This window comes from Podarcis muralis, chromosome 3 (genome assembly GCF_964188315.1).
Source record: "Podarcis muralis chromosome 3, rPodMur119.hap1.1, whole genome shotgun sequence".
In the NCBI taxonomy this organism is placed as follows: domain Eukaryota; kingdom Metazoa; phylum Chordata; class Lepidosauria; order Squamata; family Lacertidae; genus Podarcis; species Podarcis muralis.
The window spans coordinates 79443314-79461439 of record NC_135657.1 but is presented as its reverse complement, the minus strand read 5'-3'; the positions used below and the strand labels follow the sequence as shown (position 1 = coordinate 79461439).

The window sequence follows — 18126 nt, the reverse complement described above, 5'->3', positions numbered from 1 at the left end:
ATTTTGGGTGTTCAATGATAATAAGCAGCACTTAGAAGTGAGCTCAGAAACTAATGAAACCAGTTCAGGTCAGCCAAAATTGGAATTATATCCTGCATTTTAAGGGCTATGCTCCTGCTCACACCACTAACCAACCCGCTGCCATTCCTCCCACATTAACACAGTAGAGCTCCCCCTTCCCATCCCATGCAACTACCAAGCTTGCTTGTCACATACCCAATCCTATTTCTGAAGCCACTTTGCTCTTCTGTTTTCACCTTCACCTCCATGTCCCCCCACATTTTGTGCAACCTTTCCTTGCACACTAACCACCCCCATGGTTAACTCCTGCATCTTCTTACTCCCGAACATTGCAACTACTAAGCATCCTTTTCACCTTCCACCCAGCTATGAAGCCACCATCTCTTCCTATTCTTCAGACCTTTTCATGCCCCTGCTTTCATCTTCAACCCTATTCACATGCCTCGTCCTCTTTTTTTTCTTCTGCAACCCCTTTCGTACCCCCGTTACATTCCCCCTTTTCCACCCTCTTTTTTTCAACTCTCCTACACAGATCGCTGCTATTTCCCTGTCTCCTTTACAGTGGTACCTTGGGTTAAAAACTTAATTTGTTCTGCAGGTCCGTTCTTAACCTGAAACTGTTCTTAACCTGAAGCACCACTTTAGCTAATGGGGCCTCCTGCTGCCGCAGATGAGGAATAGAAGAGGGAGAAGTTTAAAACAGAAAAAAAACCCGCCCCTTACAGTGTTGCTCCCTTCTTGCTGTACTCAGTGGCAGAAGTTTGAGTAAAGTAGGGGTGGAGTTACACTGAGGGGTGTTCTTTTTTAAAAAACAAACCAGTTTTAACATAGAGAAATGAGCAGGGATGGGTACAACGCAAAAGTTAATGCAAAAAAGTAACACAAAACAGTGTTTTCCAACTTCCTTCTCACTGTACTCTAATATTGTTTCAAACTGCCCTTTAACCCCTGCCTTCTCTACTCAAACCTTTGCCATTGTTTAAAATCGCCACTAAGTTTCTCTCCATCCCTGCTTTATTCAAACCTCTGCTGTTCTTTAAAACTGTTATTTTACTCTGTGCCCTTTAGTGTTTAAAACCACCATTTCCCCCCTCTTTGCGTCCCTCCCTCCTCTCCCCATGCCATAGCTACTGCTGTGGTGCAACAGTTCCTTTTTGCTCCCTTTCGCTACTCCAACTTCATGCAAATCCAAGACTGTGATGAAACACAACCAATCCTCCAATGGGGGCTGCGTGATGACAATCTTATTTATTTGCATTTATTTTTGTAGGAAAATAGAAACCTAGTTTTAGGGTGCTTCCAGACAGGTATTTAATGTAGTATTTATTACATCCTGCTTAATAATATTTTTTTACAAAAATGAAGTGGTTAACACCAGATATAAGTAGAAATAACAATGACATGTAAAAAAAATACACAATAGCGTTCATATGAGCAACTAAGTAGAAACAGAATTAAACTATCTCATAAGTAAAACGGGGCAGTACATGAGGCAAGAAGCTTCAGTTGCAAATGCAGTGTGTCAGTACAGGGATGGATCTGAGTTACTATAACCAGCCAATGGCAGGGTTGTCTTAATAGGTAAGGTCTTGTCTTTGGGGCTTGAAATAAGAGAGTGGGCTAGAATCTTATGATGTCCATGTATAAGTGGAACAGTCATTAGCTCATGACCCCTCCAAAATCTGTTTCAGATAGATGGGAGACCAGAGCAGATCTAGAGGACACCTGGGGGGGAAGGGGAAAGCCGGTTACTCTACTTACACAATCTAGGATTTCACCCAATTAAATTGTCTTTTTAAACTGAATTGTTGTGCGAAAACATTCAAAGTGACTATTGAATTTACTGTTCTTTTCAGCATTCTATATAATAAATATCAATATTTATACATCTTGAGGAAATGTCAGGTTTTGCATCTTAAACTTGGTGAACCTAAATAACTCCCAAGTCTGGAAAACACAGCCTGCTGATTAAAATCCCAAGCTGTCCTAAACTCATTAAAATGCATTTTAATTAACATTGTGTGCCTGTTATTCTTGCTGTTGGCTGGTGGGCAAGATTCTTCCATCTCCTTGGATACCGAAGATAGTGACTTCATCATTGCCCTGAAATAAGGTGGTCCCATTGTGATTCACAGAACTCGACTTTTTGTCTTCACGTTTGGATTCTTGAACTCTCTCGATGTAGCCTCTGAAACAACATTTGATGGAGTACTTGAAAACCAAATAGGTGAGTTCGATTACATTTAAGATGATGCACAAGGAGGACGTCACCACCACAATGTACAAGAAGACTTTTTTCTCTGTGGGCTTGGAGATGTAGCAATCGACGGTGTTGGGACATGGACTCATGTCACATTTCACAAGGCGGGGCACGTTGAATCCGCCGTACAGCTTGTAAAACAAAAAGAGGAAGCCGAGTTCAAATCCTGTTTTGGAAATGAGACTGATGAGATAGGTGCATAGCAACCCTCCATCCATGCTTCCTGGGTCCTTATACAACTTCTTTCTGTGTCTTTTTTCCCTGCTTTCTCGATAGGCGACGTGGAGAACGACAAGAAGGGATGGGGTGGAGACCATGATCAATTGTAAGGCCCAAAGCCTCACCTGGGAAACTGGGAAAAAGTAATCAAAGCAGACATTTTCACAGCCAGGTTGCCTAATGTTACACTCAAACTCCTTCTGTTCATCCTTCCAGACTTGTTCTGCAGCCACAACGTAGACAAGGAGGCGGAAGATAAACACAATAGCCAACCAGATTCTGCCGATTCCAGTTGAGTATTTGTTCACCCCGCTTAGGACATCACGGAGGAATGACCAGCTCATTGCTTCCACTTCAGAAAGGGGAAAGGAACTGTAACAAAACAAATACACAAAATGAAAATGCCCTCACTTTATTTTTATTTACACAACACACAGGACATCCAAACTGAATTACATTACTCATTAGATTGTAAAAGTGATGTTCAATCCAATTGTACAATAACTCACGATTATAATTGGTTGTTCAGGGGGACCAAGTGCTGGATTTGAGTTTAAATTCCATCTGTAAACTGGAAATAACAAAACTTTCCTTAACTCCTCTCATTAGCTCCTCCCATTGGAATGTAGATGCCAAGGGTATTCTTAGGTGCTGGGAACAGTTCATTATCACCCCATATATATATATATATATATATAATACGTACATGTAATATATATAACAGGGATGCAGGTGGCACTGTGGGTTAAACCACAGAGCCTAGGACTTGCCAATCAGAAGGTCGGTGGTTTGAATCCCTGTGACGGGGTGACCTCCCGTTGCTCAGTCCCTGCTCCTGCCAACCTAGCAGTTCGAAAGCACATCCAAGTGCAAGTAGATAAATAGGTAGCGCTCTGGCAGGAAGGTAAATGGCGTTTCCGTTCACTGCTCTGGTTCGCCAGAAGTGGCTTAGTCTATGCTGGCCACATGACCCGTAAGCTGTACGCCGGCTCCCTCGGCCAGTAAAGAGAGATGAGCGCCGCAACCCCAGAGTCGGTCACGACTGGACCAACACTCGGGTAACGTATGAGGCAGTTCTTTTTGTCATGCATGATTTTAAAGAATAAAACCAAGTTCAGATTTGAGAGTTGTAGCCAATGCTAGTAGTTCCAATGACTTCAGTATCCACTCCTCCCCAGTGCCACCCCCAAAACTGCTCCATATGGTACCCCAACCCTCAAGAGCTGGCTTTGGAGGGTGCATGGGGTGCTGGAGGAGACAGAATAGGAATCTGAAACTCTGTGGCATGCATGAAAGCACATGGTGCCATCAGAGCTGTAGCACTGGATAAAGCCCTCTTATTATTTTCTCATTTCCATGATTTCTTTGGTCATTCTAGATTTGACTGGTATGGTTACCTAGTTTCCAAACCAGTAGTCTTACTAAATTCCCCACCCCCAAGTATTTGCTTAGGCCAAACACACCGTGTAATGGTTGGACTTGTCAAAGGCTTCCGGGGTGTAGAGGGCAGCTCCAGGTCTGAGGGACCTACAAGTACTTGCGGGGATAATTATGATAATTATGAAAAGACTGATAGGGGTGGTTAAGGTAATAACATATAGTACCCGTAGGCCTCCTTGTACTTCGGTTTACATAATACAGTGGTACCTCGGGTTACATACGCTTCAGGTTATATGCGCTTCAGGTTACAGACTCCGCTAACCCAGAAATAGTGCTTCAGGTTAAGAACTTTGCTTCAGGATAAGAACAGAAATCGGGTTGCAGTGGCACAGTGGCAGCGGGAGACCCCATTAGCTAAAGTGGTCTTCAGGTTAAGAACAGTTTCAGGTTAAGAACAAACCTCCGGAACGAATTAAGTACTTAACCCGAGGTACCACTGTATTTTATACTGTTGTGTTCACGCTTGGAGATATTTTTGATGAAACGGTATACAAATCTGGTTAAGTAAATGAAATAGGAATTTGATAGCATCATTAAGTGTCTACAGAATTGCTTGATGATGACCTATTATTTACTATTCATTAATCTACTCCTGCTATCTGCTTTCATGTCATTTTCCATGTTCTCTCATAGCAAGAACTCCTTTCCATTATCAGACATCCCAAAATATGAGCAAGTGAAATGGCTCACAGGTTCTAGCCTACAGCTCCTAGCATTAGCATGAGGGAACAAATGATCCCCCTTCCGACTCTACAATTCTATGATTCTCCCATCCTTGCTGTATAGTCTGCAGAGTAGACCAACTTTCAGTTCCACAGTTTTGCTGATAGGTGGCACTGTTCTCTCACTTTATCATTAGTCTGTGTTACTTTCTCTTGCTGTATCACAATAAAAGGCCCCAGAGCAGCATCTATTCTACTATAACACCTGTCAAGTCATGTACTCTGGAGTCGAGGCCTTGATTTAGAACAGATTGCTGCAAATAATAAGGGGGAAACAGATACAAGGAGAGAGCGCATCATGGCAGGATGCATAAAGCCCATCACACGCGGAGGCCCTTTGCATCAGTGGAGTGGAAACTTTCTAAATCTTATTTATAATCAATTAAACGTAAAGCACAGATGGAGCCTGGATATATAGCCAGCCAGGCAGATCCAAAGAACTTAATTAAGTCAAGGAACCATTTCTCTTCTAGTTACTCCTTAAGTTGAACTTTAATTATCCGTTGTCATGCCTGCCTGGATAGCTCAGTTGGTTAAGAGTGTGGTCTGATAATGCCAAGGTTACAGGCTTGATCCCTGTGTGGGACAGCTGCCTATTCCTGCATTGCAGGGGGTTGGACTGAATGACCCTCAGGGTCCCTTCAAACTCTACAATTCTATGATTTTACACACTCTCTAGGCTGTGGATACTTGAAAAAGAAAAAGGCGGTTCTATTAAAGTGATTGGACAAGATTCTAACAATGATTCACAGAACATCACAGGCACTCCGTTGTTTTAACCCTGCCTCCTGACTTCTGCCAACTTTAGCTCCCCAGGGTTGTGAAAGCTACTCATAAGGATTGAGGAAGAACCTTTAGATAAGGATGGAGGAGATACTGATCCCAGTGCACATGCACAGTGAAATTGCTAGGTGTGCCTTCTGCTAAGAGAAATGAGCAAGCTGCTGGTGGAAAGCAATAGGGTAGGAGTGGCTAACCTGTGGTCCTGCAGGTGTTGTTGACCTGCAAGTCCCATCAGACCCAGTCAGCATGGGCAAAGGTCAGGGATGAAGGATGTTCAGCAACATCTGGAGGGCCAAAGATTAGCCTCCCCTATGGAATACATCCATGAATACAGGTCTCTCCCCCCCCCCCCCCATTTTTTAAATAAATCTCATGGTGGGGGGGAATTCAGTGAAGAAGAGCAGGTCAATGCAAGACATTATTATTATTATTATTATTATTATTATTATTATTATTATTATTATTTCAATCAGCTGCAAGGTTTGCACCTTTTAAATAAACTACCTGCTTGCATCCAAAGTAGCCTGTTCATGGAAGGCAATATAGGCTGTGCACATGTGATATTTGATTCTAGATTCAATAGCAATTGGGTAGTTATTTATTCTACACAGTCCACACACAATCTAGATATATCGCATGTTTTTTTGCTCCTGAAAAGTGGGTTCATAGAATCGTAGAACTGGAAGAGACCATGAGGGTCTTCAAGTCCCAACCCCCTGCAATGCAGGAATCTTTTGTGCCCAATGTGGGGCTGGAACCCACAAGCCTACGATTAAGAGTTACATGCTCTACCAACTGCGCTATCCTTTCCCAAAAGTTCATTGCAGATTGATTCTGCATTACCCCATAGTGCGCCCATTTGAAAATGGATGCAGGCAGTCCCTGCAATTGGTGTGTGTGTGTATCCACACCCGTCCAATGTCGTGGTGGGTATGCTGAGATTACAGTCATCATGTGCCTTCTTTATGCATCTGGGGCATGTGCAGAGTGGGAAAGGCATGGATAACCTAATCAAGGGGAGGGTTTTTAAATGTGTATCAGGTAACCAGAACCACACTTGTGGTTCTAGTAGCAGGACCTAGTAGCCTGTTGAGGAGGAGCGTGAACAATTGCAGATTGAGAAAAAAACATTTTTAAAATGCTACGCTACAAACAGGTTAGCGTGTATACAGCTGTAGACTGCATCACTTCCATGCATACATTTCTGTAGAAGATCATTTCTTTATCATTGGTTTATTTATTACATTTTTATCATGACCTTCCTCCAAAACCCATCGGCTACCCTCACCCGGTTGAGCCGGCCAGTCAAAGCCATTCCCAGGGTGTGGCCACCAGTGGCGTAGCGTGGTGCAGGGGGGCTGTCCGCACCGGGCGCAACATCTGAGGGGGGTGCGTGCTAATCTAGTGGAAGAGACTCGAGTGCTAAAATCCACGGGTTAGGGGGCACAAATTACTTGCCTTACCCCGGGTGCTGACAACCCACGCTATGCCACTGGTGGCCGCTGTCGCATGCTGACAGCTTCTAGGAGCCACAGGTGAGAGCCGAGTGCAAAGTGGGGGTCAAAGGTGGACAAACGACCCCAAGAGGAGCATGACATGTCCCCCATCAGAGGTACTACCCCTCCCCTAACACCCCATACCCCCTTTGGAAGCATACAGTGGCATGAGAACATTGCCATCTTGGCTAGTAGCCATTAGATCTATGGAACTGTGAATCAAAAACAGCACTGTCCACCAAAATGGGAAAACACTGACAGGTAACATGGAGTTAAACATTAAATATTCCACAGCAGCTGCCGCTCCCATCATATGAAGAAATGTAAGTAGACATGTCATTTGATGGAGGCTCTGGAGACTGCTTAACTCTTTATAGGTGATCATGTTTGCCACAGGTACTGTTGCAACACACAACACAGGGAACACTGGTCACATTCCAGGGGCATGTATCAGACTGGGGCACCCAGTGGGTCTTTTCCTTTCTCAGCACAGCAACATTGCAAGCAAGGGAGTGGCTGCTGCATCTGTGCTTGTCTAGCCTGGCGGTGAAAAGGTGAAGCATGTGTGCCACAGGGATATACAATACCCTCATTAGGGTTAAGGACATAACAGACCAATCCTGTGAGTTCTTGTATGAGCAAAGCAGCTTGTAAGATCAGGTGTTATGACAGAATTCTGCAGATTAGCCTTCCCTTTCTCCTAAAAACTTAAAAACTACTGCCATGTAACATCCAGCAAAAATCAACCCTTTTCTGCCTACACCTCTTTGCCCTTTCCCCCCAACGTGTCCCCTCTGTACGTGATGGCTATATACACCCCACACACCTAAAGCACATTGAAAGGGCATAGCTTCCCCCAAAGAATTCTGGGAAATGTAGTTTAAGGGTGCCTGGAATTGTAGTTATTTGAGGGGTGAACTACAGTTCTCGGGATTCCTTGGGGGGAAGTGATGCGCTTTAAATGTATACACGAGAGAGAACTGAAACATTGAACGCTTTCATATATGTTATTACCTTAACATCAATCTTTTCATAATTATCAGTTGTGAAATTCCATCCTGCTAGTACTTAATGCTAATACTTAGGAGAAGCCACAAGAACCACTTAATAAGCTAGATTCAGTTAGGTAGCCGTGTTGGTCTGACATAGTCAAAAAAATAATTTTTTAACAAATAAAAAATTGTCCAGTAGCAGCTTATAGACCAACTAAGTTTGTTCTGAAAGAAGTGTGCATGCACACTAAAGCTTATACCAGAACAAACTTAGTTGGTCTATAAGGTGCTACTGGAAAATTTATTTTATTTTATTTTTATTTCCACTTAATAAGCTGTTCAGCACAATGTCTTGTCAGGAACTAATTGTCTTTATATTTTATAATGGCCTTTAATGATCATGTACATTGTGAAGTCCCGTATGCTTTAAGGCAGGCATGTCCAAAGTCAATTTCGGAGGCCTAATCCGGCCCACCAGTTGGTTTAATCTGGCCCCTGTGGCAGTTTATCTCCTGGGATAAAATCCTAAATTTTCCACCTACAAAATCGGCCCTCATGCATGTTTACTTCATCAAATCTGGCCCTCTTTGAAAAAAGTTTGGGCACCCCTACTTAAGGAAACTATCCCCTTGGGTAGTTCAGTAGGTTCATCATCAAGAGAACTCCAGCAGGTGCAAGTTCTCCTACCACAGTGCAGGAACAGCTTATCTTTCTACCATAAAAAGGTAAAGGTACCCCTGCCCGTACGGGCCAGTCGTGTCCGACTCTAGGGTTGTGCGCCCATCTCACTCAAGAGGCCGGGGGCCAGCGCTGTCCGCAGACACTTCCGGGTCACGTGGCCAGCGTGACAAAGCTGCATCTGGTGAGCCAGCGCAGCACACGGAAACGCCGTTTACCTTCCCGCCAGTAAGCGGTCCCTATTTATCTACTTGCACCCGGGGGTGCTTTCGAACTGCTAGGTTGGCAGGCGCTGGGACCGAGCAGCGGGAGCGCACCCCGCCGCGGGGATTCGAACCGCCGACCTTTCGATCGGCAAGCCCTAGGCGCTGAGGCTTTTACCCACAGCGCCACCCGTGTCCCTTTATCTTTCTACCATATTCCCTCCTAAATCATTTCCAAAGGCACAAAAGCTCTACCCCACATTGCAATGGCCTCCATCCTTCCCATACCTTGGGGGAGGGGCATTTCACACCAGCCTTCAACAGGGGATTCACATCAGACTCTTCATCTTAGACATCCTTTGCCAACCAGAGGATTTGGTGCCACAACTTCCAGTGCTAGTCAGACACCAGGTTGGTGGAGGCTAATTCTTACCTATTCCTTCCTGGATCTGCCCTCCTATTGCCTTAGTTTTACGTTTGCCTTCCTTCTCATTCTCCTTGTTAAAAAAAGCTGACACGGTGACCTAAGGCAGGGTGTGACCCACCCTAGGTAAGGTTGGTGGTGATGCACTTGTAATTCTAAGTGACATGGCCCCTATTAAATTTGCTCCTACAATACAGGATTAGCCTTTTTAATTCTCACATTGTCTCTTTATACTTAAAAAAAAATGTTTTTATTGAAAGATTTTCATGGATGACAAAGTAGATTTCCTTCACATTCTTGGCTACAACTACTAATTTAATCCTATTTCTCATCATATTTTCTGGTTAGTTATATTGGAAATATTTTTTTTCTTTTGGTGAGAGTTAATAGAGTGTAAAGAGAGTCCCCAGAGTAATTGATAATCAAGTGGTCATCTTTACAAATGCTAACACTTTTTAAACAACCAGCACAGTAAAAAATGGAGAAGGTTTCGGGATCCAAGCTTTAAGTATCTCGCAACTGACCATTACTGAGCGACAGTTCTTCTTCTACTTATGATGGCAAAACATCCACCCACCCACTTCCACAACCAGCTCCCCCCCCCCCGACTCCTATTCCATGAGCATTTGTACATTTCTGAGCAAAACACTTTTGCTTGGCCGTATTCTGTTGCTGCTGATGCTGCACTTAAGATTTTAAAAAGCTGTTATACTTCCATCCTGTTTAAAAAGAACACACATATACGCACACTTTATCATAAGTGGAAAACAGACTTACCTTGTAGAGCAGCAGATGGCTGTCAAAAAAAAGCACGCAGCAGGTTTCTGGTACCATTAAAAATTAATCATTTGCTTTCCCAGAAACGGAGTTTTACAGCGTCAAGCATTGAAAATGGAGTATGATGGTTTCCTAGGCAGTGTAACCTAAACAGGTGTAACCTGATCATTTGTTCAGGCATACTATTCAAATGAGGGTGTCTAGAGGAGTATCAGGGTAAATAGAAACTAAGAACAAATGCTTTAAGCCATATATTGCTGCTGTGCTGTATGTATGTACACACACACACATATATACACAGTACATTCAGATTCCCAAGACTGATGTATAATTTGAAAATTCTCATCAGACAGCATGGTATAGTGGATTGTGTATTAGGCCTGGGGCAGGGCAATAGCTCAGGGGTAGAGCATCTCTTTGCATGCACAAGGTACAAGGTTCAACCCTGGCATCTTTAGGTAGGGCTTGGAGTGTATGCTGCCTGAAATCCTGGAGAACCATGGCGAGTCAGCATGGCCAGTGCTGAGCTAGTGGCCTGACTTGGTGGAAGGGCAGTCTCCAACGTCCTTGTGTCAGCAACGAAGCTCACTTGGTGACTTTGGGCTAGGCAGACATTCCTAGCCATTAAGACACTGTGACACAGGAGAAAACTGCTCTGAGTCCATCGGAGGAATGGTGGGATCCTAATACTACTAAGATACACCCCAACCTCTGTTGTTGCTGCCATTCGTGTGTCTTGAGAGATAGAATGGAGTGTGCCTCCAAAGTCAAACTGTTAGCAACACCAAAGTGACCTGTCTGGGGCGCAAGCCTGGGCAGTGTGTGTGGAGGTCCTGGGATGCCAGACAACAATGTGGTCCAAAGGGAAGCAGAGCAAATGTTTGGCAGCAGCTTGGCTGCAGGAGTTGCCAGAAGGAGGCACACAGGGCGCCATCCAATTGTCTTAGGGACTGCACTCTGGTTCTGTGTAGGTTTTACTCCTTAGCTTTATCTTCCCCTGAAGATTCCCCACAAGGCAGCAGAGGTTTAGGTTCTGAGTTTTTCTTCTCTATGCTTAAGTTATTGTCATGCTGATCACTGTGGGCTTTCCACACCACCCACCCCCACCCACCCAAAAAATGTTTGGAAAGTCTGCTTAATCCCCCTCTCTTTCTAAACCCAAAGCTGTCTAGTGATTGTGATTCACTACCCTAAAATTAGGGGACGCGGGTGGCGCTGTGGGTAAAACCTCAGCGCCTAGGGCTTGCCGATCGCATGGTCGGCGGTTTGAATCCCCGCGGCGGGGTGAGCTCCCGTCGTTTGGTCCCAGCTCCTGCCCAACTAACAGTTCGAAAGCACTCTTAAGTGCAAGTAGATAAATAGGTACCGCTTTCTAGCGGGAAGGTAAACGGCGTTTCCGTGTGCTGCGATGGCTCGCCAGAGCAGCTTCGTCACGCTGGCCATGTGACCCGGAAGTGTCTCCGGACAGCGCTGGCCCCCGGCCTCTTGAGTGAGATGGGCGCACAACCCTAGAGTCAGACACGACTGGCCCTTTACCTTTACCCTAAAATTACAACAATCACCTTGCTTCAATTTTGTTTCTTGAAATTTGCATCTATGGAAAGCGATTTATAAATGGCAGCAACGCAGCTGGCTTCAACTGAAGCTGTCTTTTAATGGGAACTTCTTTTCTTCTGAAGTTGACATGTGCTTCCAACGATTCCAACGCAGACACCCTCTAGTTCTAATACAATACCTTTCAAAATTGGTGGACCTTGCTTCTGGAAGGGAATCCCATAGATTATGTGCTGTATGCAGGACCGTAGCTAGAGAGTGGTGAGGTGGGCCCCTGCCAGGGGCACACGAAAGGGAACGCGCAAAATTGGCTAAAAATATGTCCATAAATACGTCTATAAATAAAAATATTGATTATTGCATCATAAGAAAAGGTTTTAAATAGAGGGTGAATTGAATTGAATGGGGGTGGTGCTGGAGGAGAGGTGGAAAGAAGAGTTGATTTGTCCGTGGCTAGGGGGCAAGATCACCTAGCTACGGCTCTGGCTGTATGAAGAAGTGTTTTATCTGTCAGTCCTGAATCTTCCAATATCTGGTTTAACTGGATGTTCCCAAGTTCTAATATAATGAGCTCTATCCAGTTTCTCTGCACTCAGCGAGATCTGACTCTGTCTACACATTACTACTTACAGCACAGTTAGGAGGTTTATTTTCACAAATTAGATCAAAACTGGTTTTGGGGAAATTGCACCAAAAAGCAGTATTTCATCAGAAACAGCCAGATAGATACAGGATGCTGGTTGTGGCTAATGTCATTCCAAACCAGCAGTGGAAGTGCACTGGGTGCAGAATAAACAGGAATGTGTATACAGCCCAATGCAGTTTCTGATGTCTCAAAGCATCACAAGCGCATCATCTACCAAGGGACAAATCCTGATATGTAGGAGTGGCTGCCTGGATTCTTGCTGCAATTTTTAAAACCTCTCTAATTTAATTTCCTATGTTTGGTAGAAATCAGACTCTGCTCTAGGGAAGGTTTTTGGCTGTGGGATGCAGCCATTACTTTACAGCATTGTTGAGTATGACTAGACCATATTACAATTAAGGGAACAAAACACTATTTGCCTACCGTGTTCTCTTCCTCTGAGATGATTCATTCTGTATTTTAAGGTGAACAATTGCTTTAATCTTTGCTGACAAAGGGCAAGGTCAAGCAATCTAATCCACCTGCTTCTTACAACAGATGATAAGATGGAAACAGCAGGGCTTTACTTCTGATATGATCTTTCATTTTAAAAATGTAAGTATTCACTACAATTGCTTTTTAACATTACCTCTTTGAACCCTCACACATATGCAAAGCTTAGTTCTTTTATATATCAGAATTCTTGTTAATGGAAAGATACAATAGGATAGTAGCCAGTCTTTTGATAAAGAGTAGATACAATGGTTTTTTTAATGGTGCTGGGAACTGTAGCTCTGTGAGGAATAAACTACAGTTCTCAGGATTCTTTGGGGTAAGCAATGTGCTTTGAATGAGTGAAGGCATAGTTGCATCTAGCAAAAGGCTCTGGATTGTTTTTTACATTTATACTTATTTTTAAGTTAAGAGGGAAAATGGTCATTTGCTGGTGTGGTTTGAATCCAAGCCACATCTGCAAATGAACTTCAAAGGGGTCTGCCAATCAGCTGATTGACTGTTACAGTGAGCCCCTGCCCACCTTTAAAAGTTCACCTATGGGAAGGGGAAGGGATCATGTCTCTCGGATGGATCCAGCCACACCAGAGATAGACAATACTGAGCTAGATAGATCACTGGTCTGCCCTGAAATAAGGCAGCTTCCTACATTCCTTTGTTTTAAATAAAAAGTATCTACAATAACAGAAAGAGTGGGAGGGGAAGCAGATGTTAAATATGCCTGTTTTATAACACTGTAAATATGAATATAAACCTCAAATTATAATACAAAGTGATTTTTTAAATAAAATTGGGTGTGACCCAGTTTAAAACTGAGCATTTCTAAGCCCCACTGATTTCAACATAAAAGAGAAAACCAAATGCCTAGCTCTTTCATTTAAATCTGTCAGCCGCAAATGTCCTTAATTTTTATTGTCTGTAATTGGAGTGAGGAAAGTTTTGAACCGTGTTTTGATTTTACTCCAGATAATCACAACGGCAACACACACAAGGGTCTTGTGAAAGCAAGCTTCTAATCTCAATTGCACATTATATGATGCAACACAGCAGTACACAATCTTGTCTGTTGACTTTTCATTAGCTCAATATCTGTGATCATCATTGTGAATATGAGAGGGACAACTTGTATGCTCCTCCTGATATTACTGGAGTACAAATTTCCTAATCCCTGACCACTGGCCATGGTTGTAGTCCATGGGGGGACACACAAGTTCTCTATGGCTGCTATAGGAGGTCTTCAGCATCTCTGCATATGCACACTGGGCCCCACATAAAAAACTTCTCTTCCCAGTTTCATCTCTATGGGGATATAGTCCCCCTGCTGCATTAGTAGGCAACATTTTTAACAGGAGCTTTCCTAGTTATATGGAAAATAATGGAATCCAGCTAATATTATTTCTTTGTTTACTTCTCTGCAGATTCATCATAAAAGCTGTTGCCACAATAGCTACCAGTACAGCAGTTGAAGTGCGAGTTAAATATTGACAGAAAACACAGATGGCCCATTCAGTTCTCTAGTACCAAAGTAGATTCTCCGCATTTCCTACTTTCTAATATTTGCAAACTAGTGATGCACGTGAATTGCATTCATAGTGGCTGGCGAATTCTCTTCCTTTAAAGTTCTCTTTCTTTTAATCCAGTAGTTGTGTAAAAGAGAAAGAAAAAGGGAAAAAACCAACACCCCAGCAGGTGTCGCTTCTTCTTGCACCTGTTAAAGGCGCAGGAGGCCCGCTCTGGCGTTTGAAGCCAAAGATATTTTTGGAGCCCGCTTTACAGAGCAATCTTCAGCACGTTTACTCAGAAGTAAGTCCTGCTGCTTTCAACGGGTCGCCTCCTTAATTTCAGCTAGATTATTGTCAAGGGTCCCAACTGCGGTGAAGACCGAAGCTTCCTGCATTTTCTCTCCACCCTCCTCCATTCCCCTAATGCGGAAACAAAGCATTGTAAACAAAGTAATGGGGTGGGGGGGGGGATTAACCCTTCCTCTGAAGCGGCCTGGTGCCTTCCAGACGTTTGGACTTCAACTCCCATCAGCCTCAGTCGCGGTCCAAAATGGCCGGCCTGACCGGGGGCTGATGGGAGTTGTAGTCAAAGACGTTGGGAGGACATTGCTTAGACTAGAGCAGAGTGCAGGCTTAAGCTTCGGAGGCGAGCGAGAGAGCGAGCAGGAGACGACTTTCTCCTAGGCCGCCCCGTGCGAGGAGCAGATCCCGAAGGTGCCCCCCCCCCGCTCCCTTCTTTCCCTTAGGTCGCAGCTGCAGTACTGAATGCGGTGCCAGGTTGAGGGAGGTGTGGGGCTTGTGCTCTAGTTAGCTGGCTTTGAGCTTGTGGGTCTGGAGTATCAAGAGGGTCGCGGCACTCCTGGTCCCAAGGTTGCCAGCCAGGATGCGCAGTTGGGGTGGGGGAGAAGGGTGGGATCAGTTCAATAGTTTTCCCCTCTTTTGTTATGCCTGTTCTGCAAAGTGTGTAGCAAGCCACTTGTTTTCAGTGCCTAGAAAACTTGAGTGCCTAGAAAATTTGAGAAGTTTCAAAATATATAAGTTTTGAAACTTCTGGTAGTGAAACGCCCATAGCGTGAGGGGTGAGATTATATTTGATGGAAGATGTAAGGCCTGCTGCTGCTCAAATTTACCTGGCCTCTTAAGCGAGATGGGTGCGCAACCCCAGAGTCGGACACGACTGGCCCGTACGGGCAGGGGTACCTTTACCTTTATGGGACGTGGGTGGCGCTGTGGGTAAAACCTCAGCGCCTAGGACTTGCTGATTGTTCGGCGGTTCGAATCCCCGCGGCGGGGTGAGCTCCCGTCGTTTGGTCCCAGCTCCTGCCCACCTAGCAGTTCGAAAGCACTCTTAAGTGCAAGTAGATAAATAGGGGCCGCTTTATAGCGGGAAGGTAAACGGTGTTTCCGTGTGCTGCGCTGGTGCAGGCTTGCCAGAGCAGCTTCATCACGCTGGCCACGTGACCCGGAAGTGTCTCCGGACAGCGCTGGCCCCCGGCCTCTTAAGCGAGATGGGCGCGCAACCCCAGAGTCGGACACGACTGGCCCGTACGGGCAGGGGTACCTTTACCTTTACCTTTAAACTGCTCTGGGCTCCGACGGATTTACTGCCAGATAAAGTATGGATATGAACAGACTATGCAACATGTTCCTTCCTGCAGGCTGGAGCTGAAGCTGCGAACCAGATGGGCTTGAAATACACATGAATAATATGCTTTCAAAGTGGTGGGGAAAACTCATTAACTGGCTAAACCAGGCATCCCCAAACTCGGCCCTCCAGATGTTTTGGGACTACAATTCCCATCACCCCCAATCACTGGTCCTGTTAGCTAGGGATGATGGGAGTTGTATTCCCAAAACATCTGGAGGGCCGAGTTTGGGGATGCCTGGACTAAACACTGGCTGTAGTTGTGGCGGGGTTTGTAGGAGTTGAAATGCATGTGCTGCTGCTATGGTTTATTTACACATATACTACCTGAGCCTAAGAGGAAAGGGCTCACAGCATAACACCCTAACAGGTCTTGCTTCTCCCTCAGTCACAGCCTTGGATTCCAGCACGAATCAAGCACAAAGCTGTGTATTGTACATGTTACCTTTATACATGTTTTTAGAACAGAACCCCTAAGCGAGCACTTACCTAAACCAAACTTTTTTATGCAGCAGTCAGATGTCTTCAGCACCTCAGCCTCCAGATTTACAACATGAAGCACCCAAAGAGAAAGACTATCGAACTCCCGGATTCCGAAGTGTCCGAACTACCACCTTGTTCCGTGCTGTGAACCCAGAACTTTTTATTAAACCTGTAAGAAGCTTGTTAAGAAATAGCCATGATACGTGTGTGTGCATTCATTATACAGTGGTACCTTGGGTTACATACGCTTCAGGTTACATACTCCACTAACCCAGAAATAGTACCTCAGGTTAAGAACTTTGCTTCAGGATGAGAATAGAAATCGTGCCCTGGCGGTGCGGCGACAGTGGGAGGCCCCATTAGCTAAAGTGGTGCTTCAGGTTAAGAACAATTTCAGGTTAAGAACAGACCTCCAGAACGAATTAAGTACTTAACCCGAGGTACCACTGTATTACATATTACATTTAATTATAGATTGGGCTTTTTTTATTATTCACAAGCAGCACTTGCTTTGATGGAAAGAAATGAAGCTGGTAACTAGCTAATCAAAGTGTGTGGCATATTTGGAGGTGGCGGGAAGCCAGACTATCTCCAGTGTGTTTTTTAATGTTCACAGAATGGGCAAATTGTTATGGTGTATGTACATTCGTGATCTAATAACTAGCTACTGTCTACATTTAAGCATTTTATAAATACCAGTACATGTTTTTACTATGGAGTTGGGTAAATGTCATTAAATGTATGAAGTAAAGCGGAGCTAAGTGCACCAAGATTTTGGTTGCAAAAGTTATGTAGATATACTTAAAAAGAGCAATGACTATCAGGCAAATGGTCTCCTGTGACTATTTATTAGATTTATATCCCACTATTTCATGGGTTCAGAGTTGACTATAGCAGTTTTTCCACATACAAAAACTTCATCCCCAAGTGTCATGCAATCAAAGTAATTAAAATGTCTGAGGGATAAAAGAAGTCAAATCAGTCTACATTTTTACTTTTTATATATGTTGAATTGTAATAGTAGTTAAACAGTTTGATTCTGTACGTTTCCATTCCCCATACTGAAAGCTGAACAAAAATGTAGAAGTAACTGAAAAGTTGATAGCCCCCACCCACCTGTGCACATACAGATGTTTGTACTGTATATGAATTGGATTAAGTACAATATTTTGGATTTCAATACTAGTGTGTATTTTTTCTTATCTTCACAGAACAAACCAGTTATGGCTTTTGGGCTTGTAACGATTACTCTTTGCGTAGCCTACATTGGATACTTGCATGCACAACAAGAGAATAAAAAAGATCTTTATGAAGCTATTGACAGTGAGGGAAAGCGACATATGAAGCGGAAGACTTCTAAATGGGACTAAAGAAATGCATGACTTGCACATGTTCTGCATGTAAGGCGACACAAAAAAGTGGTATATTTAGTTTTCTGATTTGTGACTTTTCAGGATTTTGTGTGGAAAGCCAGCATTTTTCTTGGCAATAATGGATGTTTCTTTTGAAATATAATGCCTTTTAATAACTAGGAAAAATGATATTGCCTGTACTGAATAAAAAGCCAGCATTATTAAGAAATGTAATATTTGTAACAACTGTTGCAGATATTCTAAGAATAAGCACTGTTGCAGATATTCTAAGAATAAGCACCTCTCTCTCTCTCTCTCTCTCTCTCTTTCTCTCTCTCTCTCTCTCTCTCTCACACACACACACACCTGTTCTGTGTGTGTGTATAGAATGCTACACTGACTTACAAAATTTTAAGAGCAGAAAGGATAACAGAAAA

The 18126-nt window shown here is 43.8% G+C and overlaps 2 protein-coding genes across 4 annotated transcripts; one reads left to right on the top strand and one right to left on the bottom strand.

Annotated features, from left to right (window-relative positions):
- Positions 1 to 1148: 1148 nt before the first annotated feature.
- Positions 1149 to 10165, bottom strand: GJB7 (gap junction protein beta 7). The gene is made up of 2 exons (XM_028722926.2): positions 10016 to 10165; positions 1149 to 2872 (listed from the first exon to the last, which is right to left on the bottom strand). The coding sequence occupies exon 2, from the start codon at positions 2842 to 2844 to the stop codon at positions 2050 to 2052; it is 795 nt and encodes a 264-aa protein (XP_028578759.1). The 5' UTR covers positions 2845 to 2872; positions 10016 to 10165; the 3' UTR covers positions 1149 to 2049.
- A 4213-nt stretch (positions 10166 to 14378) lies between these two features.
- SMIM8 (small integral membrane protein 8) lies at positions 14379 to 17923 on the top strand. Of its 3 annotated transcripts, none has more exons than XM_028722933.2 (3): positions 14379 to 14510; positions 16367 to 16508; positions 17549 to 17923. In XM_028722933.2, exons 2-3 carry the CDS (start codon positions 16374 to 16376, stop codon positions 17705 to 17707), a joined length of 294 nt encoding a protein of 97 aa, XP_028578766.2. In that variant the 5' UTR covers positions 14379 to 14510; positions 16367 to 16373; the 3' UTR covers positions 17708 to 17923. The 3 variants fall into 3 exon arrangements, with proteins under 3 accessions (XP_028578766.2, XP_028578765.2, XP_028578767.2); XM_028722932.2 differs by lacking the exon at positions 14379 to 14510 and adding an exon at positions 14776 to 14923; XM_028722934.2 differs by lacking the exon at positions 14379 to 14510 and adding an exon at positions 14792 to 14923 and having other exon boundaries at positions 16370 to 16508.
- Positions 17924 to 18126: the final 203 nt, after the last annotated feature.

Coding starts and splice junctions, on each gene's coding strand:
- GJB7 (XM_028722926.2), bottom strand. CDS start 2,844: ATGAGCTGGTCATTCCTCCGTGATGTCCTAAGCGGGGTGAACAAATAC.
- SMIM8 (XM_028722933.2), top strand. CDS start 16,374: ATGTCTTCAGCACCTCAGCCTCCAGATTTACAACATGAAGCACCCAAA. Junction 16,509..17,548: donor CAGAACTTTTTATTAAACCT/GTAAGAAGCTTG, acceptor TTATCTTCACAG/AACAAACCAGTTATGGCTTT.